This window comes from Cucurbita moschata, unplaced genomic scaffold (genome assembly GCF_002738365.1).
Source record: "Cucurbita moschata cultivar Rifu unplaced genomic scaffold, Cmos_1.0 Cmo_Scf00018, whole genome shotgun sequence".
NCBI classification, from domain to species: Eukaryota; Viridiplantae; Streptophyta; class Magnoliopsida; order Cucurbitales; family Cucurbitaceae; genus Cucurbita; species Cucurbita moschata.
Genome location: NW_019268534.1, coordinates 4192609 through 4219836, shown reverse-complemented (window position 1 = coordinate 4219836; position 27228 = coordinate 4192609). Strand labels below are relative to the sequence as shown.

The following is a 27228-nucleotide window of genomic DNA, read 5'->3' as shown; positions in this document are numbered from 1 at the left end:
CACTTAGGTCAACAAGATAGAAGTTTGAAGAACGACAACTCCATGAAAGCACTAGAATGGTGATCCTAAACAAGCATAAGTTAACCTAGATCTTGATTAAACTGTTCCTTTCTTCATATCCCACCAATACCAAGCATAGCAAGTCAGCAAAGAGAGCAGTGGCATCAATTTCCTCCAGCTTTGTAGTCAAGCCGGGTACATCCAGCAAACTCGACGATGAAGAGAAGATGGATCGAACTGGTTCGTCCTGTCGCCTCTATAAATCTGTGTTATCTTTGCTTCTATTCAAGAAATTATAGGAAGAAAAAAATATATACCCTTCACCCTTAATTTGATGATAACTTCACCTCCATGAGGGGTCATGCACAATTGAAGCCTTGCTGGGAAAAGAAACTTTAGATAGCACCTGAAACTGAACCTCAAATGGATAGCAGCCCGGTCAATTCATGCTTGAATCCTGTATGTAAATGACACTGTATATTTTTTTATGCTTAAGAAACGAAGGTTTTAGCAGTAGCTTGAATGCTGTGAATACTTCACTATGAATTAATGGCTTGACCAAGTAAGTATGATGTGGTCATGAGATGATTATGGGAATGTTAATGGCAAAATCAAGTAAACAATGGCGTGATGATGAGTAATTTGGAACTTCTACTGAGATGAATACATTCCTACTAGAGCTGCACCATGATATGGAACTTCTACTGACTTGAAATTGGGGAGGTGAGATGAAGTAAGTGACTGAACCTTACATGTGGATGCTCTCAATAAACCAGGCAATCCATTTAGAGAAATCGCTACATAATCATCATGTACAAACAATAAAGATAGGACTAATGCACAGCACACATCCTACAAATGATAATAATATCTGAGCCCCTATTAAGTAATCCAGCCATGAAATCTTCTCAGTTACCGGTAAATAAATGCATGTCACAAATAAGGGCTACAGTAGCATGCTTCCAAATGGAATGTTTATGACACCAATATGAGCATTCAAAATGCTGATGACTTGATATGAAATGGATCATGGATGCATGCAACTGCTGCAAGATGCATCCTATCATCTAGTGCTTGTATTTGTCGGAGCAAAAAGAACAGAGTACATCCCCTTCACGCTATTGGTATGCCATAGCTTGTGGAGTTCCGTTGGCGCCAGCAGCAGAAACAGGGTAGGTAGCATCCTTCCGTTTCCCAAATGGGTTCTTAGAAAATGTATTCATGAGTCAAGAGAAGAAACGTCTATCCTCAATCATAAAACAAACATCTAGTTCAAATTCCTAGGCAATTAATCAAGTTGAAGAAATCACATAATGCATTTCAATGTCTGAAGTAAAAACTAATAGTTAATATGAATGGTTGATTGGTAATGATGCACAGCAGCACATTCAGCAAACAATACATGTATCCAAACTCAAGAAAATATAAACACTATTCCTTAACATCACCTGGCTCGTGTACTAGGCTCCACTAACATTATCATTTCCACTGTGCTATTAGAAAATAAAACAGAGATCAAACGTAAAACAAGCCTATCCACTATCCATGATAAGCACCCATTTTGTTCAAGGCATCACCTATGAGTAAGATAAGTCAAACCATTAAATTTGATAAATCGCTCACTCTGACACTCGCATTTCCAGGCAAAGATAGCTTCCAAATTACAAGTACCAATAGGATAGGTAAGATCGTTCTATAACTAGCATCGAATAGAAAATTTTGATAAAGAAAAGGATATTGTATTCTCATGCCCACAGAGCCAGAACTAGGAATAACAGCACCCTGCAAATTATGATGCACATTGGTGGCAGTGTTCACGTCCTAAATAGGTGAAGTAATAACCAAATTAGTAGACATGAAAGGAAACGTAGTTTGATAATCCTTAACCTGAACATGACTTGTGAAGATTAAAGGATCAACAGTCCACTATAACCTACTTACTTCAAACTCAATGAAGCAGACCGTGTGCCTTTCCTGCCTCAGAATCTTCATTTGCTTAAATCCAGATTGTCTGCATTAAATGTCATGAACCAGTGATCCAAAAGATTCAGTTGGTTTAAGGTTATTTATGGACATGATAAAATGATTTAAAAAATTGTGAAAAGATGAGACTTGCATACACGCTTAAAAGACCTCTGAGTTCCTCTTCATTTACATTTTCCCCCAGATTACCAATAAACAGGGTATTGCAAGGAGGATTATCTTTAGTGTTCTGTATGAAACATGAGAAAAATGAGATACAGAAATCTTTCAATACTTGCACAAAAACCCATGAAATGTAAGCTTTTGATTTTCCAGCAGACAACGCACTTCATGACGCCTTCATCTCGTGAAAACTTTAATAGTTAGTTGTAATAAAGTTCCAAGTTCAGGGATAGTAATTGCGAGAAGGTGATGCAAAGTTCAAAGTCGGACAGAAACAGAGCACGGACATGTAACATTGTGGACCACAGTCAAATGCTAACGAAAAAGTAAGAAAGCATGGTAAAAGGACATACCACTGACAAAGTGAAACTCCAACAAGAATTATAGTCATTTTCCATAGAGATTGTAAACGGATTACCTGAACAGGCACGTAGCTGCTAGGTGCTGGAACAGGTGCAGGAGCAGGTATAGGTACAGGAGGAACCGGGTAACCTCCATACGGATCATATGGAGGAGGAGGTGGAGCCATATACCTAGATCATCACAGAACCATAAGGAACTTGAACAACACAACTCAATGCCATTTCATAAAACATCTCTCAGGTGATTAGACATATAACTGACTTCAAAGCGAAAGCACCTTCAAGTTTCCATAAAGAGAAGACTCACCCATGAGGCCCCCAAATAGGGGGTGGAGGTGCATGAAAAGGCGACGGGCTTGAATATCTGGTGTGGGCATAGTCACCACCAGTTCTCAAACGTTTACTTTGGTCATAAGCATTTGCATCAGCAACAATGCCTACAAGTAGTACATGTTAGACGAACACGACTCTCCACAATGGTATGATATTGTCCACTTTGAGCATAAGCTCTCATGGCTTTGTTTTGGGTTTCCCCAAAAGGTCTCACCCCAATGGAGTTAGTATTCCTCACTTATAAACCCATGATCATTCCCTAAATTAGCCGATGTGGGACTTCCATCATCCAACACCTCCCCTCGAACAAAGTGCGCCTCCCCTTAATCGAGGCTCGACTCCTTTGGAGTCTTAGTCATTTTTTACTGCCTTCGAGGAGCTCCTTTTCTTTAGGAGTTCTTTGTTCGATATTTGAGGATTTGAGGATTTGAGGATTTACCAATCTATTGGCACGACTAAGTTTAGGGCATGGCTCTGATACCATGTTAGACGAACACGACTCTCCACAATGGTATGATATTGTCCACTTTGAGCATAAGCTCTCATGGCTTTGCTTTGGGTTTCCCCAAAAGGCCTCACCCCAATGGAGTTAGTGTTCCTCACTTATAAACCCATGATCATTCCCTAAATTAGCCGATGTGGGACTTCCATCATCCAACAGTACAAAGATTAGCAAATTGAGCAATCCTTTGCTTCTTTCTTTTTTGAAAAGAAAAATGAGTAACAAAGAGCGTTTAAACCGTGAAATCATTACACGACAAAAGAACAAGCGGAAGGTCGCCTAAGCCTTAGATAATAAGCAGAAGATTATGCTGGGAGAATGTTTATTGATCTCCCATTGTTGATAGAAAAGGAGACGAAACTATTGCATAGCTATATACAGTGCCTAAGGCAACTTGAATGGCAGAAAGTCAAGATCAAAAGGAAAGTAAGTGTGATAAACCAAATTCTAAACAGTCGTCATGCGTTATGACCCTCCAATCAGAGCTCAAAATAAAACTAACGAGACCCAACAAGAATCATAAAGTCACTAAATCACCTCGTTTAACAAAGAGATTTTTCTTGGCCATCTCCGTGTGCAACACTGACTTAGACTCCGCATCAAAAACCATATCCTAAACCACAAAGAACAAAGCAACCGACTCTAGAAGATTGAGAATTCAAAAGCTCAATAAGTAAAGCAGTGAGGTAAAGACATGAACCTGAAGGGCATCTTTAGCGGCAATAGCAAGCTGGCCATTGGAGAATAGAGCAAAACCCATAGGCTTTTCGCCTTTAAAATTTACTTGCGAGGCCTCGTAACCAGGTAACCATCTGAGAAGATTCTGTAGCTCTCTCTCTTTTACATCTTCAGGAAGACCTGTTATAAATATAGTTCGAACCTAACGCCACACAACATCAAAAACTGCCTCACAGAGAGAATCGAAATAGCAGAAACCATCAAATAATTCCATAAGACGACTGATTGAGCAGAATAATCACCCAAACTCACCACAAAACACGAGACAAAACAAATTAATCTCCAACTAGGTAAAAGAGGGACAGTACCTCATCGGAGGCATGACGACTGGGGTTGTCGACGAGGATCTGAGGAGGATGAGGGTGAGGAATAGGAGGGGGAGCGGCGGTGGCTGCTTGTGGTGGAGGCAGAGGAGGAGCAGCGGCCGCCGCAGGCCATTGCTGGTGATACGGGTGGATTCCAGTACCGGCCATGCGTAAACAAGTGGAACGAAACAGCAGAAAGCAACTGTGGAGTACGGAGGCAACCAAATTTCTCCGTTCAACTTCTTCGTATTAACAAATTTCTTGAATTTGCTGGCCCTCTGTGCTCTGCTCCGATACGGATTTGGAAGTTTCCGGGGAAAACCTAAGAAGATGTAAAGAAAAAGGTGGCTTGTCCACAATCTGCGCGCCAAGCGTGATGATATGTCCTTCGCCATTGGGCCAACTGCCGGCCCACAGCCAATTTTCCAATCTTCCCCTTTTTATATTAAATAATTATACCTCATTATTTTTAAAAGTTTTAGTTTAAATCTTTCAAATTCAAATTTTGTTTCCAAATAAATTCTAAACTATTTATTGCATTCATACAAAAAATAAAAATAAAAATAAAAAAATTTATTTATTTATATATAAAAATCTAAATATATATCAAAAATAAAATTTGAGATCGGTTAAAATGTAATGTCCCATCTTGGTTGGGAGGAAAACAAAACACAATTTATAAGGGTGCAGAAACCTTATCCTAATAGATGCGTTTTAAAGGTTTGAGGGAAAACCCGGAAGGAAAAGCCTAAAGAGAACGATATCTGCTAGCAGTGGATCTAGGTCGTTACAAATGATATTAGAGTCAGACACTAGACGATGTGTCAGCTTTCTCACTGTTCCCTGAAGGGGGTAGACACGAGGCGGTGTGCCAGTAAGGACGTTGGGCTCCGAAGAGAGGTGGATTGTGATGTCCCACATTAGTTGAGCAGGAGAACAAAACACAATTTATAAAGTCTTGAGGGGAACCTCGAAAGGGAAAGCGAGGAGAAGCCCGAAAAGGAAATCCAAGAACCTCGTAGGTAATTTAGGGTTTAGAGTTTAAATTTAAAATTTTTATTTTTTTTATATACTCTTTTGTTGAATATTTTAATTTTTTTTATACTTTTTTGTTGAATATTAAAAAATATATTATAAAATTGAATTCTAGAAAACCGTGGTTGACTTTTTGAAATATTAATTATTTTTAAAAAAGATTAAACTAACTACTGTCTTAAAATAATATATAGCTGTTATCCATTTAATTATAATATTTATTTTTAATATTTGGTCGGTTTTAAATACATATTATTAAAAATTATTGGAAAAAAAATACTCTTTTAATCACTAAGCTTTTGGCCTAAACATAAATTTTTTATTTTTTATTTCTAAATATTGAGTTTAATTCTTATTTGGTACTTAAAATGTTACATTTTTTATCTAATTATTTATGTTTTAATATTTATAATTTTACCTCTCAACTTTCACCATCACTCAAATTTTCCGTTTAAAAGTGCAATTTTTGAAACTCTTAAAAACAAAATTCAAAATTCAAAAATTAAAAATATAATATTATATAATATTTTAAAATTTACCAATAAACTTGATTAAAATTAGACTTAGACGTGGATTAAAAATGTAATATTTTAAAATTTAAGGACTATGTAAATTTAAAAAATAAGAGATTAGAAAGAAAATTTATTATTCTATAAAAAGCATGCATGCAAAAAAGGAAAAAATAGAAGCAGAGAAAGAAAAGGAGAATTATGTATAAAAGAAATGTACGAAAATATATTCCAATACAAGGAAGAAAACGAGCACTACTGTACGCGATGTGTCGTAGTAGAGGAGCGTTCCTTGATAATTTGGAGGCCGACATGTCGTCCAAGCATCATGAGCGTGGCCTGAGGGTTAGTACCAGGCGACACCCCAAAAGTGGAGCCATCCACCACTCTCAGCGCCTCCATTCCGATGACCCGATGGTTCCGGTCCACCACTTTCCCCGCCACGCACCCACCATGGTAGTGCCATATCGTGCTCACCGTCCTCTTACAAAACTCCCTCAAAAACCCATCATCCTTCTCCTCTTTCTCTGGATAAACCGGCCCAACGAACCGGAACTCCCTCTTCCACAACCACCCGCTGAACTTAAACCCCTCCATCGACCGGCTCCTCAAAACCTCTCCTATCTTCCTCGTCCCGTTCACGCACCGCTCTAGATCCACCGCGTTGCCGAAGTAGTTGAACCAAACCACCGGGTTCACTCTCACGTCGGTTGAAGCCAACCGCATCGAACCGAACGATACCGGCCCAATTATCTTCTCCATCAACGTCGCCACCGTCAGATAAACCGGCGCCGATTGAGCTCTTATGAAAAATGACTTCGGCGGTGAAGTAAACGGAATCACGTTGGATGTCGCTTCCAAATACGCGCCGGATTCCGTTATTCCGGCTACCTGAATCAAAGATTGCTCCAACGGCATCGGCGATAAAATGGAAATCCCGTTACGGGGATTGTCGTAGAGGTAGTGCCCTACGTAGGGTAAATGATGAGTCACAGGAATCCCCCACGACGACAGATACGGACGCGAACCAATTCCACTCAGTAACAGTAAATGCGGACTTCCTATAGCGCCTGCAGCTACTAAAACCTCGCCACGCGCGCGTAGCAGCGCGTGGTGATACGCGCCTCGTTGGTCATGATAAAGAACCCCTGTTGCCGCTGCTTTGGACGCCACGAGAATTCTCTCCACCGTCGCGTGCACTGCGACTTTGATATTACACGGCTTGGCATAAGCAAGAAGATCCGCCGCGCTATGGCGGCGGCCTAATTCGTCGAACGTGGAGCCTCCGATTTTGGTCCCAATCAAATGATCGAAACTGAAGCCGTGGTAAGGTTTGATTCCTGCTTCAACCATTCCGTCTCGAACTGCCGATTGCCAATTCTTGAGATTAGGTCTGAACACGATCTCTTTCTCTACCCACTCGTAGGACTGGTTGACCATGGCTAGGTCCCAATGGAGGCGCGAGTTTTGGAAAAACGCTGGATCGGCTCTGCTGTAGAAGCCGGCGTTGATGGCGCTGCTTCCGCCGAGGATCCGCCCTCGGGCATTAGGAATGCCCTCTTCTGAGGTGAAGGCTTGCACGGGGGAGTCACGTGAATGGACGTCGTCCATTAGAGTCGTCAAGAATCCTTCCTGTGACATCAAATTCGAGTTTGCGTGAGGGACGCCGCCGCGCTCCAGGACAAGAACTCGGAATTTGCTTGATAATGTCGCAGCCAGCGGGCAACCGGCTGTTCCGCCGCCTACGATTATGTAATCGTAGTAATCTTCCTTCGGAAAATCCGCCGCGTCCGACACGAATTTCAGGTAACTAGGCTCTGTAGTTATTAAGATCATTATAATTCTGAGATTAATTAGATTCAAGAAATCGAGTTAATCATAATTACCTCGCTGAGAGGAGCTTAGATCGGCAGAGATGGAGGCCGGTGAGGCGTAAAAGAGGAGCAAGAAGGCTAGGATCTGAGAGTAGGAGAAAATGCGAGGCGGCATTGTGGAGAAGACGAAGGTCTGTGTGAGTTTCTTGGAAGGAAAGAGACGCATTTCTTGAATCAAGTAAGGTTGTTGGTTGAAGATTCAAATGAAAATAGTTTCATATTGTCAACAGATTTTATGACCTTGTTTTCGATATATCAACTTAGAACCGGCTTTTGATTTAATAACAATCCCCTAATATGCTATTTGGTATTTATTTATTTACTAGGGGAAACTAGTGATAACTTCCACGTATCGAAACAATGATCGAGTCGACATTGTTGAGCACGTTACATTGTGATAGCACGACATAATGGAGGGAACTCGGCTTATGTACTAGTCAAATTTATTGAGTAGTCGAGAAATTGAATAATGAACCGTTTAATTTTAAAAGTTTTTCATTTTATTTCTTTTAATTTGGCTGAATCTTATAATAAGGAACCTTGTGTCAACCTGTCACCGAGAATGTCCTATGTTTCAAAAACCAATGCTACCAAGCACCTACTATTGAAGTTAGCCTTCATGATTCATATGTTGTTGTTGCTGACATGTAAACCATTGAAGATGGTCCTCGGGACGAAGAGTAGATAACAATCTCCTTGAATTCTGAATCTCCCATTGTAGCTACTATGTCAAATGAACCGATATTTGATGTTTGGAAGAAATTGTCTTTTATTGTTAAAGCACGAATATAAAAATCAACAAAAAAAAAACGTACACAATAATTTAAGTGAAAAAACTTTAAAATTAGAGAAAATATATACTCTGCCAAAAAATTATCATGCAAAAATTTATTACAACTATTCGTAATTCATCTTTGACGGCTCTGAAAACATGTCGATCTTAGAGTATTCCTTTATGTTTTTAAGGTAAATTTGAGCTTGGTTCGACCCGCATTCATTTAGTAGAGAGGAAAATGAGTTTGTGCGAGACTATCAACTTATGGTACATATGGCATATTGATATTGATATAGCACGTTTGTGCAAACAATATCTCCAATCTAAACGGTCTCTTAAAATAAGGGTATAAGGGTGCTACGAAAATGTAACCTATCTTACATTGATAGACTTTATATATTTGTTTATCAAATTAATTACCATTTTTCTATGATTATTCTTTAACAATAGGGCAAAATTACCATATACTTTTTCATATCATAAGTTTCTAAGTTTTTAAAACGTTAAAGGTGGAAGTTCCAACCCTAAATTTTAATTTCTAAAATTAAATTAATAACTTATTAAATTAATAAAAATATTTTTAAACTTCAAATTTGGTTTAAAAAAAAAATACTTTCAAAACTTTTAAAAATTTCAATACTAATTAAAATTTAAAAAATATCTTGAAATGAAAATTATTTATACTTTCTCATAAAAATATTCTTCAACCGAAAATATTCTTTTTAAAACCCTACAAAATTTAAAACACTTTAAACTTTTATAAAAATTTAAAAAATACTTTAATGAAACTTTAGAATCCCATTCTAACTAAGGATTCTTGTGGTTTCGGAGAAACCAGCTACAACTATAGGAGAACCAAGAATGGAGAGCTCTCTCCCTTTTTCCGAGCCTCTCTGGTCTTAAGAATACTGGTTTTAAGAATGAGTGATTGCCTTTCTCCGGCCCTTACTGCCCAACCGGATAGCAGACAGCTAATGCGTTACACTTATTGAACAGGGTTTTATGCGACCCCTGATTTATGATTTAGTAACATAAATACTTTGAACTTTTAGAAAAAATATAAAAAGTTCGAAAATGATTTAGAAAGGGTACCTAGATAATTTTCATCCCTCCATTTTATAGGGAACATTCAACCCGACAACCCAGACCAACCCAACCCGAACTATAAGGGTTGGGTTGGGTTCATTTTTCTGAACTCGAATTGAATCGGTTCGGTTTCGGGGTTCGTGGGTTCGGTTTGACCCGAGTCCAATTTAAATATATAATATATATTAGAACATGTTAACTTATAATAGGTTTGCTAGAGTGGTGTTTTGGCTGATCGAAGAAGACTCACACTTGAGTTCGAATCCGGGCAAATACGTGTTTTTTTTTTCTTTTATATATATATATTTTTAAAAATATCTTACTACCAAAAGAGTTACCACCAAAGAGTTATATATATATATATATATAAAAATATCTTACTACCAAAAGAGTTATCACCAAAGAGTTATATATATTTTAAAAATATTTTTAAAATACCTTACTAACAACAATTATATTTTCATAAATTATATTATATGTAAATACACATTTATTTATTTATTTATTTATATATATATATATATATATATATATATATATATTAAAATACCTTCCTAACAAACAATTATATGTTCATAAATTATATATATATAAGGATTAAAGATAGACGAGTAATTATAAATTTTAATTTAAATATATTTAAAAAATTCTATACATTGCTAGTTCAATGTTCATAAATTATATTCTATAGATAATATATTTAAAAAATTCTATACATGACTAGTTCAATGTTCATAAATTATATTCTATAGATAAGTAATTTTAAATTTTAATTGAATGTTCACAAATTTTGTTCTAATATATTTATTTTCTATTTGTTGCAACGTTATTATATTTATAAATTTTAGTTTAAATATATTTAAATATATACCAACAATTCTAAATTCTAATATATTTATTTTTAGTAACATTATTATATCATAATTTTTATATATATATATATATATTATTTTTCTAATAGTTTAGGGTTATCTATCCTTATCAAATCATCATATCAGTATAAGTAAACATATTTCAACTAAAATATTTTTATATGTTTTTTTTGTGTTATATACAATATCTCTAAACTAATCATTTTTATTGTTTATTTAATTTCATGATATATCCTTATGTTTTCTATTTTAACCCATTTTCAAGAAATGTCCGGCATTCTTTAGTTTTATGACATGTTGAACTATATTAATATGTCACGATTTTCACTCGAACTATGTTAATATATTACAATTATCGTTCGTTGTTTTTTATTGAATTTATTATTATTTTTTTAATAATTATGGATTAATTTGTGTTTGTTTGAATTTTTAATATATTTTATATAAAATTGTATCCGAAAAATTATAAATTGGGGATATATAAAACTTTAAAAAAAAAATTAACAACCCAACCCGAAAATAGAGGGTTGGATTGGGTTGTGAAAAGTTTCGGGTTGGGTTGGGTTACCATCCAACCAACCCGAACTTTTGGGTTGGGTCAAAAAAATCGCTCAACCCAACCCAACCCGGACCATGTACACCCCTACCATTTTATTCTTTTTTATAAAGATTAAGAGTTGTACTTTTAAAATTTATCAACTCTTCCAACTTCTCAAGTTACTAATATATATATATCTTTTGAGTTGTTCTATCAGATCGGGCGTTCAAGACCTTTGGTCTCTATCCGGACCCGATGAAAAAATGAGACCACTTCTTACGGACTCGTTGAGAATGATTCTATTCTAGTTTATGATTTATTAAAAGTAGAAGGCGCACGATTGGGATTGGGATCCTCACGGACAGAAAAAGATTGCAGTCGATTTGATAATGATCGAGTGGCATTACTTCTTCGACCCGAACCTAGGAATATATATGTTTATTGAAGTTTAAATGAATTTTTGAAACAAAATAAGTAAAGATATTTAAAAAATATAATTTTGCTTTACATTAGGAAGGAGGATTATTACAAGAGGAAGGAGGCGGACGTGTTGTTTGTCGAAATCGAGGAGTATGAATTGGATGGGGACGGAAGAGGTTTGCGGCGGAGAGACGGCGGAGGGAGAGGGGAAAGGGTTGAAGATCATAGAAGTAAAGTAGAAGACAAAACCCCAAATGCGTCTAACCTTGCCGTAGCTTCCTCCGTACAAACCTAACCAGCTTTCCTTTCTTTCTTACTACACCATCTCCTATTTTATATGTTATTCTACACTTATCTTTTGCTTCTCAAATGTCTGTGGCTTGTATTTTAATTATAAACACACCATTAATACTAATTACTTTAAATAATAATAAATCAACCGTGAGAGATAGATTCAACTATTTGATCCAGACCAATGAGTGGCTGTGCAACATGCACTGAAGGAGATTGACCCGAGAGTCAGCCCAATCAAAAAGGGGACGGCCCGTTGTCTAGACTGCATTCCGTGAATTTGAACACCATTCCATTTCAACAAAAAAGACAACTCTATCAAAGGTATCTAACCTTCGTTATGATTGAAAATTCAATTCGGTTTTGTCTTTTTCTACATAAAAACCACTGGTAATAAATATAAATTAATTTAATTTTGAAACGCGTTCTTACGACCATTGTAAAAAAGTTACCATATTGGAATCTATTAAGATATGATTCAATTTATAATACACGACGAGGATTGTTGTGTACGATTTTACCCTCCACGAATCTGGTCAATGATGAAGATTATTAAGAGTAGCAGTACCACGTTGATTAATTAAAAGGAAATCATGATTTTATAAGAAAATGAACACTATCGGCGTTAGTATGAAATTCTACATTGGTATGAAATTTTTTAAAAAGTCAAAAGCAAAACCATGAGACTTTACCTTCAAAGTAGATAATATCGTACTATTGTAGATGTTTGTGCATTCTAACAGTCAATTACTCTTCATGCATTGTGAGGGACATGTTAGATAAACACGAATCTCCACAATGGTATGATATTGTCTACTTTGAGCATATGAGCTTATGCTCAAAGTGAACAATATCATACCATTGTGGAGAGTCGTATTCATCTAATATGGTATCAGAGTCATGCTCTAAACTTAGTCATGCTAGTAGATTAGTAAATCCTCAAATGTCGAACAAGAACTTCAAAAGAAAAGAAGTCAAGCCTCCTCAAAGGCGTATATATATATATATATATATTATAAGGTTTTGAACTCATCTTCCAAGCAAGCCCTTATATTTGGGGGGCAAATACGAGATTGCATGTAATTAAAAATTAATCACAACGAAACTTCTTAACTTATTGTCAGATCTAAACAGCAGCTTCCGTGTAATTAATGAAGTGTCTTAATCATCGACTAAATGGGGATTAAACAACTAATTTAAAAGCTAATTTTGGTGGGCTGGGAGTCTAACTGATTCATGAAACGACAACGTTTTGTTTCCATACAACTGTCAACTCACATGTAAATGCTATAACATGTCATCAATTAGACCCCTAAAAAATACCATTAATTATTTCATAATCTCAACTACAGGAATGTCAAATTCTCTTGTCTACTCGTACTTCAGCAGATAACATGCTTTCTCTTTGCTAATTAAACAAATAAATAATGTTTTATTTTAAATAAAAAAGAATAATATATTTTATTCAAATTTATTTTAAATTTTTAACGAAGTCAAAATAAGAATTTTTTTTTTTGAATTTTAACCCCAAAATTTTAATTTTATTAAAAATCCTCGTGTTGCTCTATCATATAATATAATATAATATATATATATTATTTATTTATTTATTTATTTATCTATTTTAAATATAATTTTTGGGAGTGTTTTCCACTTATAAATGATTTTTTTTAATATGAGAGTTTCGATATAATTTGTAAAATTTAGGGTCAAAATTATTAATTTTTAAAACTTCTTTTATTACATTTCTAATATTTATATTATTGTATTTTTGCATTTCAAAATTAGCGAAAAAGGACATGTAGTCTCTCAACATTCAAATTTATTCAATTTTCGAATCCAAACCTTTAAAATACCTCTTTTAGTCTCGGATCATTTAAAAAAATAACTATAAAATTTTTTATTATGATCGTATTTTTTAATATATGTACTAATTTGATCGTATTTTTTAAAATTAATAACTTTCTAATATGATCAAAATAATTGGATTAAATAAAGAGAAGGGCATAAATATATAAACTGGATTTATTATTCAATTATTATAGTTATTATTTCTCTAAGAAAAGGGACAACGACAACAAGTAGTGGCTAGCTGTTTAATACACAACAGTATTCTCTGGTTGGAGAGACAAAAAAAAAACAGTTATAGATTAGATCCTAATTCATTATTAAAAAAAAAAAAAAGAAAAAAAAAAGTTAACGTTGGGCCAGGTCATGCAGAGTCGAAGCTGGCCTCTTCCGGCTCGGAGAAAACGGTAACACAACCCACAGCTTTGGAATTCAGTCCCCCAAATAGGAAACCCAACAATAAATTATTGGGTTAAAAAAAGAAAAGGGAACCGAACCGAACCGACCGAACCAAGCAGAAAAGGCAGCAGCCAAAAGGAAGGAAGGAAAGTGAATGAATGAATCAATCATCTCCTTGAATGTACCAACAAAGGAGCATGGTGGCGCAACGGCGCAGAATGTAAATCCGCGCGCGCTGTTCCTTGACCAACGACGCGCACCGCCGTGAAAACCCATGTCGGCGTTTCGAAACCTTACCGGAATCCGCCATTTTTGAAGGCCTTGAGTATCCAAGCTGCCGAAGCAGGTGGTGGCTAAGCAGCTGTTAAGCTACAATCTGAAAGCGCGCACATATTTATGGAGCGAAGGGGGGGCGCTTTGGGAATTGGGAGGTTGGAAGGGGGATGAACGTGGGGGGGTGAAAAGAGTGTGTTGTACGTATAAATAAAGAAAGGGTGGGAGGGTGGGAGGGGGGGTTGATTGAAGGGGAGGGAAAGTTAAGGGCAGGGGAAGGCATGAAAAGGGGAGAGTGTTTGAATAAGGACGAAGCATTTGTAGATTTGGTATTATTGGGATGGCCCAAATAGGGAACCGCTAAAGTGGGGCTTCAATCCTGAGGTGGGACGTTGGTTTGGTTGGGATTCTACCTTGGATTTTTCCCCCTTTCTTCTTTTTTTAATTTTGCCAACTGTCTTCCTCTTTGCTATTCCCTATTTTTGTTTAGGGTTTTATCTTCTCCCTGCCCTAACACGGATTTGATGATGATACCATTTGTTGCTGTTGATGATCGTTGTAGTAGTACTGGGTCGGTCTTAGTTTAAAGTGGAATGAAATAGATTGGTTTCGGGTTTCTATGAGTCGACAGGAGAAGCATTGATCGGAGGTGGATTTGACCCACCGTGGATTATAGTAGAGGTGTTTATATGACCCGAAAACTCAAATAACTCAGGCTACCTTACTTAACTCAAAAGTATTAAGGTTGGGTTTGGTTGGGTTAGGTTTTTTTTTTTTTTTTTTCCTTCAATTTGGGGTCTCAAAAGTATCAGTTGTAGATTGACATTTCCTAACCAACCCAAAAATAGGGTTCCGACTCAAAATTCTTTATCGGGTAAGTTCTGACTCACACGAAAGGCATAACGATCTACACACTGTCTCGGCGAGAGGCTTGGTGAAATAGACTTGTCTGTAAAGATGTTGACTACCTACACCTAAAATACCCTATGAAGCTTTACTGTTCTCTGCGATTGACTTTGGGCCTTTCTTGCGCAGCTTAAGTGGAGGGCGAAGGAGGCCTGGGCCCGAGCCATTAGTGAGAACCTTACTTTTAAGATTATTAAAAAGATTACGAATATTTGATGTTTGTAACTAATATTAACATCATGACTTATGAATGTTTTATATTTGAGTTGTATAAAATTTTAGTTATTAATGCAGCATATATCGTATACAACTATAATTTTTGGGTTGGGTCGGTTTGTGAATTCTATTCGAGTTACTCAAATCACCAATCCAACTAACCAAAAATTTCAAGTTCGTTCGAAAAACTTCCCCCAACCCAACTAGGGTAAGCAAAGCATTGTAATATGAGAGTTTTCGTTGCAGGGACGGGATCAAACAAGAATAACGAACGAAGGACTTTCCATACTTCGATCTTACTGAAGATTCATCACATCATAATGAGATCGAGGCAGCCTCGTTGAATAAAATTTACATTTAGCAGTTATTATTCACTGTACAATTTCATCTAATTGCTATTACAAGACACAAACATCGAGGCAGCCTCGTTGAATAAAATTTACCACACGACCTGATAAAGGCTCGAGAAAGCAACGTAAATAATAAGCATTGTCAAGTACATGTCACGAGATTTTTTCACTCTTGCTAACATAAACATAACTTATCTGTCAAGACAAATATCCCGAACAACTATATATTATTGAATTAAATTATTGGTTAAAATTTTAGTTAAGTCCAACTACAATATTCCCATTAGAAAATATTTAGAATCTAAGATTTGAATGGATTTTGGATGAGATTGGTTTAAACAATGTTATCTTAGCACGTCATTCAAAACCAAAAAACTCAATCTTTTTCACGTGCCTTTTGAGTTAGAAACATGAGGAAGCATAAGATTAAGGGGTGATTAATATCTGTTTAGGTTAAAAATTAGTTTAATTAAAGTTAATGGTGAGATTTGGTGATCGGAATCTATTATCTTGTGGAGTGCAACGGCAATGGAGCTTAGCTGGTCGATACAGACCGCAGACAGCCTCAATCTCCATCCGATAATGTTGCTCACTTCACTTACAGCCTTATGTTTTTAAATAATAATACCAATCAAATTTGATTCTTTCATTTTCATCCTCCAACTTTTCGAATATTATTTTTCGTCCATCGATTTATTGTCGGGTAGTCCTTAAACTTTTAAAATTTTAAATTGTATATATTAAGATATAATATTTGGATAATATATTATAATAATTAGTTATGGAATATATCTTAGATATTCGTAATCAGCTAATATTTTATCTTAGAATTTGATTATTTAAACTGTGTGAATATGAAGATCACAGTTTTGATCATACTTCTATTTCTCATTCTGAACAGTATATTTAGATCATTAAGTAAAAATAATACAAGAATGACTAAAAAAAGTTAAGTTATGGACCAAATGTAGAAGTTGAGGAATTGACAGGTTAAGTTGAGTTGAGTTGGAGAAATCTTTTTTGGATCAATCTAAAATTTTAGGTTTCTTTGGTTGGTGACCGGAGTAATTTGAATAGAGTTAACAATCTAACTAATACAATTATTTTTTTTAATAAAAATTTAAATTCAAATTTTATGTATAATATGCTCATGAATTTTTTAGAAAAATGTTTAGAAAAATGTTGAATAAGTGAAGAAATTATCATACACAAAATTTAAATTTATTTTTAAATTTAAGGAGTATGGTGTAAAAATTTATAAATTTATTAGAAATGATAATTAAACAAAAAAAAATCAACTAAATAGATAAAACAAAAGTCTATTAAAAATTTTAAATTAAAATTTAATGTGCATAAATTTAAAAAATATATTAAATAAGTCGAGAAATTATCGTACACAAATTTAAATATATTTTTAAATTTAAAAGTATTGTGTAAAAATTTATTAGACCAAAAAAAAATGTCAACTAAATGGATTGATAAAAAATAAAAAATAAAAAGTCTAATAAAAAGATTAAAATTATACTTATAATATGTGCATGAATTAAAAAAAAAAATTAAAAATTTATTAGAAATGGTAATGGGACCAAAATCAAAATGGCAAGTACGGTCTAAATGGACCGGGGCCCAACGTTATAGCTTAAGCCCGGGCCCTGAGTACGACAACGGAAGGAGTGGGTCTTTTCATTTAGGTTCCACGGGCGCCATAAGGAATCGAAGAGGATGGCGGGAAATGGAACGGAGAGCCCGAATGGTTTGTTGATCACGAGGGTGGCAAACTCGGGATTCCGATTCCAACACAGTCATCGGATGATCGGAATCGTTTTTCCATTTGGAGAAAGCTGATAGAAGAAGGAAACCTACCGTTCTAGAGCGCATGGATTCTCTTTGTCGCAAGTTTCGCATGAGGTACGGTATTGAATGCTGCTTTTCCGTTTATGCCTGTGTTCATGATTCTTTTGAATGTATTTTTTGATTCTAGATTGTTGAGATTGCTATACTGCGATTTGCCATTGGTTGTTTAAAAGTCGATTGATGGTTGAATGTGAACTTGAACTGGTTTCTTTTTAGTTTGAAACTCTTTGGTTGCTAACGCTACGAAAATTGCGTTAGTAAGTTGTTTCGCTAATTTCAGTTCTTCAGTTGAAATATATTTGGACTATTTTCTTCATTCAAGAGCTGAATAGTCATGTTTTGAAGTGATAACTAGGCGTCCGAGATTACAACCTGAAAGAGGAAGGTACTGATGTTTCATAGATGCTAAAATCTTTGACAAGCCAATTTTTGCTCGTTGTAGTCTCAAACAAATCACATTTAGTGCTCAGTAGGTCTTGTCACTGCTGATCGCACAATTTAATCATTAGTTAGTGTATTCGGAAAACGAGTCTCCAACGGTGAGATTTCTCTGGACACTGACCATATTATGGGAAAGGCTGGAGATGATCTAGCGAGTGCGCTTGATTTAAGTCAGAACACCAATACTGTGTAGCAGTGTCAAAGATTTAAATAAACCTAGATTCGATGTACTTGTATCTGCTGTCTTCATGCTTATGGTCATGCACATTTCTTGTCTTTTTTTTTTTTTGGGAGAGGCCTCCTTTCTCGATTCTGTTCTGTCAATCAGCTACTCATGTCATGATCTAATTTTCCAATAGAACTGGCCAACTTGGATTTGCAGCATTTTCTGCCTCATTATCTCAATAGCCTTAAAGAAGTGGTCGGTCTTGTATCGTTGTACGGTTCGCTTTCTATAAATCATCCTGGCCGTCTCACCAAAATAGATCTTTATGCTCTTGTTTGCTCTTTCAACTTAGTTTGCTAACATTGCTACGGTTTCAAGTGTTTAAAGTTTGTTTGTGTGCTCCAAAAATTGGTATGCGAGTATGTTTCCCACCTTTCATGATCATGATAATCACAATCCTTTCCACGTTAATTGACGAAATTAAACCTCACCGGCTAGTGCGAGGGCAGGAACATGAGAAGGTCGCTTCCAATTTGAGTGATAGATATTCCAAAAGTAGAAGTGGTTTTATGATCCTCGTTCTTAACCATTGGTGTGAGTGATGAATTCCCAGGACATGTTTTCTTTCCCCTGTTTGTTTTAACCTCACTGAACATCTGAGATTCAGTTAAATCTTATATGAAGCTCCTTTACCGCGTTTCTGTGATTGTTCAGTTGTTAAGCTGTATATGTGATATCCACAATGTTGAAAGCTGAAAATAAAATTATTGAGAAGCGAGCTTTCACATCACCTATTAATTGCATGCATCCTGATGTGTGAACAAACAAACCAGCCAGTACTGAATCTTCCCACGAGACAGCTATGATATTTGTTTCGATAATTTTTCTGCCTGCCTTAATTGCTGTTTGTACAAGCATTTAGCTCGCTTTTCTTGCGCCAGTGGCATTGGAGAGAGATGGGACGGTAATTTTTACGATGTAGTTTCATCTCCCTAGTTCTTTATACATCTGAAGATCAATAAATTTAAAGTAGCATCTCACTTGAGTGAAGCCTAGAAGTTCTAGCAGTAAGCAACTTCAACGTCATATCCCTCTGCCATCATTTTCATTCTTTACTTTACTTACTGCAAGTGCTGAAGTGCTGACATTGATGGCAGAACTTGTACGATAGTGATCTTTATCATTAGACTAAACTAAATGTTTAGTCTATATTGTTGAGAGAATCATGAAGCTACAGTCCAAGCCTTGTATCTCTCGATTGATCCATCCGAGAGACACTTTATTTTGTAAACCCGCTTGCAAGAGATGAATTTGATATCTTATGGTCTTGGCACGATTATTCAGGTTTGATTTTTCTCCAAGGCTATAACTTTTTCTTTTGTTGCTCACCAAGTTTTGTGATGCTTCTTCATACATCTCTAGCTCTTTAACTCCGTCTTCTATAATAACTGCATTGGCATACTTCAGATTTGGCTTGTTGATGTGTTGTTTCCTTTTCATTAGATTTGCTTGGTTGAGTCACTTCTTGCTTATCAATACAAGTGTCCTGGGATCTTCAGACACATGAACACTTAACGAAATGTGTATAGTTTGTTCCCCGTCTTCTATGGTAGAATTTCTTCAATGTTGTCAAAGTCTAATAATACTTCCTTCTTCGAGGACCTCCTTGATTCCATTACGCTATTTCGATCGTCAGTCACGTGGTTTGAGCATCCTGAATCAATGATCCAGTCATTCTCATAATTGATATGCTCTTCCATCATTGCCATGAGTGCTAGCTCATCTTCTTCTATGGCACGTAGTACCTCTACATCTCATTCATACTCCATCTCCTTTTTGGATGTTGCCACATTGCTTTTGACGGACTTTTTCTTGGACCAATAATCCTTGGACATGTGACCCTTTTTCTCGCAATTGTAGCAAATACATTCATATCTCTTTCTTTAAGAATTTTTGTTGTCGTTCTTCTAAGCTCTTCCAGTTCGTTGGTATTTCTTTTTTTGTCACCATTTTTGTATCCATGTTTGGTAGACGACTTATTGTTGCTCTGATTTTCACTTGTGTAGAATGCTTCTTCTTCACCCTTTAACGTGATGCCTCCCATTTGCTTAGCCATGACTAACAAATTTTTAAACTATATATGTGATGGTTAAGTAGGTCATCCTTCTACAATAATAACGAAGTTTCTATATTTTGGTCGCAATCCATGGATAATGATCCTCCTTATTTGAGCTTCTCCAATGATAACCCCTAGATCTAATTTATTAATCTCCCGACATATTGACTTGACCCTATGGTAGTACTAAGCAATCGTCTTGTTGCATTGTGAGATTGATAACAACTTGTTCCCCATAAGTTGTAACTTTGTATCATTCTTCTTTGAGAAAAGCGTCATGAACGAGTCTCATGCTTCTTTCGACGTCTTGTCTTCCCAAATATGCTCCAACGTCTCTTCTTCTACTGTGGTCTTCAAGGAAAATATTGTTTTGCCTGCTTTGATTCTCCATTTGTGCAAGATGCCATGAGAATCCTCTTTTGGCGGCGTAATTTCACTCCCACCAACAACCACCTAAAGGTTTTGTTCTTGTCAATAGAACATCATGCATATTGCCCACATATTGTTGTTGTTGTTGAGTTTCTTGATTATTTCGATGATTTGAAAATCACCCATCATGTTGGCTATACCTCATTAATACCAAACAAGCTTTTTCGACACGACTTGCAGAGTCATGAACTATTCACAACACAAAAGAAACTCACTAAATATCTCAAGAAATCGTTTCTGATGTGAAAGATTAGACATAGTTGCAACCACATAGCATACACTAAGAATTTTAAGAGATCAAACAACCTACATCAACTTCACTCTGATACCAGATTGTTGAACACAATTCTTTGTAAGAAATACTCACACTGTTTATTAAGATCAATCTAGAAGACATTAAAAGACACTCTTGGAATACTATACACTAAGAATTTTAAGAGATCAAACAACCTACATCAACTTCACTCTGATACCAGATTGTTGCACACAATTCTTTGAGAGAAATACTCACATTGTTTATCAAGATCAATCTAGAAAACATTAAAAGACACTCTTGGAATACTATACAACTTTACTTTGGATTATTTGAGTTCTTGGGATGAAAACCTAATAATTAGGTTGGACGGTATTTATAAGAGGCTAGACAGTTTATTCTTAAAACATCTAACCATTTATTACTAAAATACCTATATCCTTTTTTGATTCCTCTTGGACTAATGATGAAATTTTAACATTTAATTTATTTTATGAACTTTATCCACGTGGTAAAATTAGTCGCTACTCTAAATTTATGCTAAATTGTTTCTAAAAAGCTTTAGTCTCTATAATAATCCTTTTATAAATTTTAGAACATATCCACACTACATCTTATCTGGAGACTATTATTATTATAATATTAAAGTTTGATAAAAAGGAATTAAATTCAAACTAATAATAGAGATTACAATTAAGATTAGTGGAAATATAAAAACTAAATTTAAACCTTTAAAAGAAAATACCAACTGAAATATAAAGAGTCTAGAAGTAGTACTAGAAATGGTACTTTGACGAAATGGGGGGATTTTTCTGTACATTATGAATTCTATTTTTTTGAGCTTGGAGATTTCAGAATAAATTATACAGCTTCTCCGAGGGAAGCCCGTGGGTGTTGGGTATTGGGCCTTGAATGAGGAATCCCGTGTCAAAGTCTGGGCTAACGTTTGACTTTTTACAGGAAATGGGATAATTAATAAAACCGCGTCAATAGATCGTGGCGACCAGATTAGCTCAAGCTGGCATTGACTCGGCTGAGGGAAGAGAAATCGTGCTTATCCTACACCGTGACTTGCTCCCAAAACGTCCAACTATGAAGGTATTTTTCCTAGAATCATTAAACAAAAATATACTATGGGATTAATTAGAAGAATAATGCTATTAAAAAAACATTAGCAAAGAAGAGAAGATTATAAACAATTTAGGAAAGTAGGTTGATTTTGCCAAAGCCACTAGCTCTTAACAATTTTCATTTTTAAAATAGCATTATTCTTCTCATTCATCCTATGATCGGGAAATATATGCATCTATATATTTACAAAATATTTTCTGGAAATTCTCATTTTCAGAGAGTCAAAAGCTCCTACTTTTTATTTCATTGTTTCAGTTTTCTAAGTGATATTGAGGATGTTAACAATGGAGGCAGTTGAATTACCGATTTTAGGATATGATTTAGCTTTTTAGTTAAATTTTATGCGGGGGGAATTGCTTGGTTTGCTAACAATTTTTTTGGACTCAAATAGTAATATAGCTATATTAGTTTCTAAAGGTCATCTTAAATGCAGATCGTATAAATTCGTACATCTTGAATCTATTTCTCTACCCAATTTGAGCATGTACTACTACACAATCTTAATTTTTCTTTACAGTAAAAAAGTAAGAAATATTTACCTCTGTTGCATAAAGGTGGACAGGTATGCATGCATGTCTAGGCATATAAGTTCAATTAGCTACGAGGCTGAGGATTCTAGCCATGAGGTTGAGGATTCTTGAGAGAGAAGTCCCACCATCGGCTAATTAATTAAAGAGTTGATCATGGATTTATAAATAAGGAATACATCTCAATTGGTATGAGTCATTTTGATAGTTTATACTAAGAGTAGATAATATTACCATGGTGGAAATTTGTGATTCCTAATACTTAGATGGCTAACTAATTAAACTTGGAACCAGCTAATTAAAAAAATTAGTTAAAAACTAATGAACTTATGGTACATGTTGTACTTCCTAAACTGTTAGGCTGTGAAGTGTTTGAAATTTCAATTGGAAAATTCTGATCTGAGTCAAGATTCCCTCAAATGAAATGTTTTTAATTTTGATAATCTGGGAATATTACATTAAGGGTGAAAAAAAACTTAAACCAATGAATCGATCTGACCCAATACTGAGTAGCTGCTTTGAACTTGGGCTGTTTTCTTCCCAAAATCTTTCCCCTCTAAATCTGTGATCTCTCCTCTACCCCTCGTTTATCTGCCTCTCTCCAGCTCTCTTCTGGATAGTGGGAGAGATTTGGCTCATTAGTAGTGAGGTAGGTATTAATCGTTAAAAAAAACTAAGCTTATATGAAGTTAAGAACATATTCTTGGTGCATAGATTTGCTTAGGAATCCCACGTTATGTCAAAATTGCAGAATTTAATAATAAAATAAGTTTACTGACTAAATCATAGAAATCTAGATAAAGTCTGGTAGAAGCCCGAACAAAGATTATTTAAAGATGCATGGTACACCATAAAAAAAGTTGGAATATAGATGTTGGAAGAAAGTACTCCTCTAGATACAAGAGTGTTGCGATGCCGAGGACTTAGCATCACGACGTTGGAGAATACTATGGAGAGGTGCAATTGAATTCTTGTTATTTCTCTTCTGCGCTGCAACTAAAAAGGGCTATCCATCATGTTGCAAGTTTAAACTATTAGGAATTGCGACTCTCCACAATAGTATGATATTGTCCATTTTGAGCATAAACTCTCATGGCTTTGCTTTGGGCTTCCCCAAAACGCCTTATACCAATGGAGATAGTATTCCTCGTTTATAAACTCATGATCTTTCACATAATTAACCAACGTGGATTCACTCTCAATAATGCTCAACATAGACCCTTTCCTAAAATGGACATATCCAAATTTGAATTTGGAAACCTACGAAGCATTCGCGGGCATTTGAAAAAAATGGTGAGTTGAGTTAACTTGATAGGACTCGAGTTAGGCAACAAATTTTGAAACAGAACTTTCTTCGAGTTGAGACAAATCTTTCTGTGAGTATGAATTATTTATTCTGGAAGATAAGATTTTTACCGTTTTTTTTTTTTTTTTTTGCTATTATTGTTTTACCTATGTCAGCCTTGAATTATAGTAAATCTCCTATCCATATTTGACAGATTTTTATGTCATTTTTAATATCATGTGAACATTAAAAATAATTTAAATAATTTTGGTATTATAGCAAACGTAAAAATGAAAAAAAAAATACACATTTATTATTCAGGAATCAGTCTGACAAAAACTCGGGAGCAAAAGATAGAAATTTTCTCCCCTAATAAAAACACTGGAGTCAGTGGAACCATTTATTGCCACCCGGTTGGCCACTTGGGTATTGGCCAATTCTATTGATGACAAACATGTCGGCAAGACACGGCATGGCTATTTACTCGTGGCAACCTGCCTCCTTGGATTTTACTGTCCTGCTCCTTTTCAATAGGTCGTCATCGACCCTTTTTATCAACTCTATAGATTGTAGTAGACCTCGTCACGCTTCCTGCCAATTTCAATATAAATGGACATTACATTTATATATGAGAAATTAGGTGCCTAATACTCAATGATTGTTCGGTTGCCTGGATTAACCATTTCTCTGCCATATTTTATATGGGAAATAGCATCCTTGGTATCTTTTTCTTCCCGGTAGTTGGTATTCCATTATATTTCCTCTATTTTTGTGGTATTTGAAATGAAAATAGCATTTGATTTTGTATGGATTGGAAAAATGCTACCAAAGTTAGGTTACCTAAATAAAGAGAATATCATGGAGAAAGTAAAGAGGTAATATGTCAATTGATATAGACTGTTTTTCGTGATTTTAAAATAAATTCTGAAATGCTGTGAAATATCATACCATTGTAGAAATATATGAATGGTCTTTTGTCCCTAAAAATTGTTATAGAATCAATTGGCAAGAGGTCAATGATTACGTGAGTTGCTCAAACAATCCCAATTAGCTCTTCTCATGGTAGAAGAACAAATAATGACTATTTATACTGGAACGAATGATTATCTTGATTCATTAGAAATTGAACAAGTAAGAAAATTTCTTGTTGAGTTACGTACTTATGTAAAAATCAATAAACCTCAGTTTCAAGAAATAATTTCTTCCACCAAGACGTTCACCCCTGAAGCAGAAGTTCTTTTGAAAGAAGCTATTCAAGAACAGATGGAACGTTTTCTACTTCACGACCAAGTATAAAAGAAAACAAGTAAGAGTGATACCTCTAACTTAGTCACGTTAATAGAATTCTCAGAGTGTTGGACAAAAAAGTTGCAAGTCTCAATAAAATAGAGATACGAGGCTTAAATTGATCAAATTGAAAGTGTGTTTCACATAAAAGAAGTAAATAACTATTTTAGGAGAGGTTTGATGATACTTTGTTCAAGAGAAGAATGACCAGGAATTTGACCAAAGTACCAAATTGACTAATAAGTGAAGATCATGGGTAGATAAGTGGGAGATAATATTTCTATTGGTATAAAACTTTTTGAATGACTAAAAAAATTACGAGCTTACCGTAGGTGTGAATGATTTGTTGCCCCAATACAATTTTATAATAGTGTCCTTTTGCATGTTTTTCATTTGAATTTTAATTGGAGTCCTAATCAAAATTATTGTCAATTAATGAAAGAGATATGAAAAGGTATAGATATTCAAACAAGTAGGTGAAATCAGACGGAGGTTAATTAAAAAATCAAATAAAATAAAAAGAAGAAATCCAAAGAAGGTGAGAGGAAGAAATGTAAAGAAGAAACATGCATCACACTTCTCACTGCACCAAACCCATACATTAATGGGTTTAAATTTAAGAGAACGACATTTTGGTTACTTATTTTTCTTAAAAAATGTTCAAATCAAACATCAATGGCTTATTGAAGATTATATGTGAATACATTAAACAAAAACAATTAGTAATATCTGGGGCCAATTTTATTATGGGAAAACGAATGAATTTTGATTAGTCAATTTGATTGGAGTAATACAAACTAAAATTTTTGTCTAAAAAATACTCTTTAATTTTAAAAAATTTAAATAATATCCTTAAACCTTTTCTGTCGAATGGAAACATTTAATATTTTGTTTCAAAAATACTTATGAATTTTTATAGTGTTTTAAAAATACCTTTACATTTCAAAAGTATTTAAAAAATATTATTGGATTTTGAAATTTTTCTTTTTAACACCTTCAAAAAAACTTTTTTAATTTTTTTTTTAAAAACATCTTTAAATTTTTTCAAAAACTTAAAAAATACTATTGTTATTAATATATGTATAGAATCTTTTAAGTACCAAATTTAAAAATATCCATGAATTTTTAAAAATAACATTATTATTCTTTAACTTTTAAAAAAAAATTAAAAAACTTAGAAATGACCTATAAAATTTTATAGAAAAAAATTAAATAGATGGTTTCTGTCTATATATTGACGATAATAATTTTTCTTACTAAGGTTAATGGTATTAATGCTACTTTTTAAATTTTATAGGTATTTTTTTAAACATATAGGAAGAGTATTTTTGAACTTTTTCTCAGGTAAAATTGTATTTTTAAAAATCCACTAAAATTTGTATGATATTTTTAAAACGAAAAATATTAAAAATTAATGTCAAATATATTATTAAAACTTTAGAAAGTTCACGAATATTTTTTTAAGACAAAATATAAAAATTTAGAGGTTTTTTATTATTATTTTTTTTTAATTAAGCCCTTTTTTTACTTTGACAAGGCCAAGGGTAACGGTGTTGACACCATCAACATACAAAACATTAGGTAAGAATAATTAAATTGGTACTAAATAATAATTAAAAATTAAATGAAAGAAAAAGAAAAAGAAAAATAAAATATAAAGTTTGGAACGGTGTGTTCCTTTGCTCTTTTTCAACCAAACTGATAATATAGAGTCATACATAAGTTTGTGTATGGCAGTTGAAATTAAATGTTGAATTATTAACATTAATACCATCAATAATTGTTGGTATTATTTTTATTGATTTGGAGGCTTTGGCTATTTAGAGTCATATCTTAGTAATTTCAATTGTTAATTGTTAAATAATCAAAAGCTTGAAATCTTATTAAACACATTTCAAATTATGAACAGAAAAGAGAGAGAAAGAAATCACTGTGAAAGAGACCGTTTCTCACTTTCCTTTC

General features: G+C 34.5%; 2 protein-coding genes across 3 annotated transcripts; both read right to left on the bottom strand.

The window, feature by feature from the left end:
* Positions 1 to 634: 634 nt before the first annotated feature.
* On the bottom strand, positions 635 to 4751 carry LOC111455998 (RNA-binding protein with multiple splicing 2). Of its 2 annotated transcripts, XM_023097678.1 has the most exons (9): positions 4389 to 4750; positions 4043 to 4222; positions 3880 to 3955; positions 2815 to 2944; positions 2564 to 2678; positions 2121 to 2212; positions 1942 to 2011; positions 1739 to 1821; positions 635 to 1215 (listed from the first exon to the last, which is right to left on the bottom strand). In XM_023097678.1, exons 1-9 carry the CDS (start codon positions 4551 to 4553, stop codon positions 1119 to 1121), a joined length of 1008 nt encoding a protein of 335 aa, XP_022953446.1. In that variant the 5' UTR covers positions 4554 to 4750; the 3' UTR covers positions 635 to 1118. The 2 variants fall into 2 exon arrangements, with proteins under 2 accessions (XP_022953446.1, XP_022953445.1); XM_023097677.1 differs by having other exon boundaries at positions 1118 to 1821; positions 4389 to 4751.
* A 1358-nt stretch (positions 4752 to 6109) lies between these two features.
* LOC111456379 ((R)-mandelonitrile lyase-like) lies at positions 6110 to 8055 on the bottom strand. The gene is made up of 2 exons (XM_023098217.1): positions 7816 to 8055; positions 6110 to 7746 (listed from the first exon to the last, which is right to left on the bottom strand). The coding sequence occupies exons 1-2, from the start codon at positions 7967 to 7969 to the stop codon at positions 6185 to 6187; spliced, it is 1716 nt and encodes a 571-aa protein (XP_022953985.1). The 5' UTR covers positions 7970 to 8055; the 3' UTR covers positions 6110 to 6184.
* Between the last annotated feature and the right edge of the window lie 19173 nt (positions 8056 to 27228).

Excerpts from the sequence above, each read along its gene's own strand:
- LOC111455998 (XM_023097677.1), bottom strand. The coding sequence starts at position 4,553 with ATGGCCGGTACTGGAATCCACCCGTATCACCAGCAATGGCCTGCGGCG. Across the intron at positions 3,956-4,042 it reads CCGCTAAAGATGCCCTTCAG|GATATGGTTTTTGATGCGGA; the intron begins GTTCATGTCTTT and ends TTTGTGGTTTAG. Across the intron at positions 2,213-2,563 it reads GCAGCTACGTGCCTGTTCAG|AACACTAAAGATAATCCTCC; the intron begins GTAATCCGTTTA and ends TGTTTCATACAG.
- LOC111456379 (XM_023098217.1), bottom strand. The coding sequence starts at position 7,969 with ATGCGTCTCTTTCCTTCCAAGAAACTCACACAGACCTTCGTCTTCTCC. Across the intron at positions 7,747-7,815 it reads TCTAAGCTCCTCTCAGCGAG|AGCCTAGTTACCTGAAATTC; the intron begins GTAATTATGATT and ends TAATAACTACAG.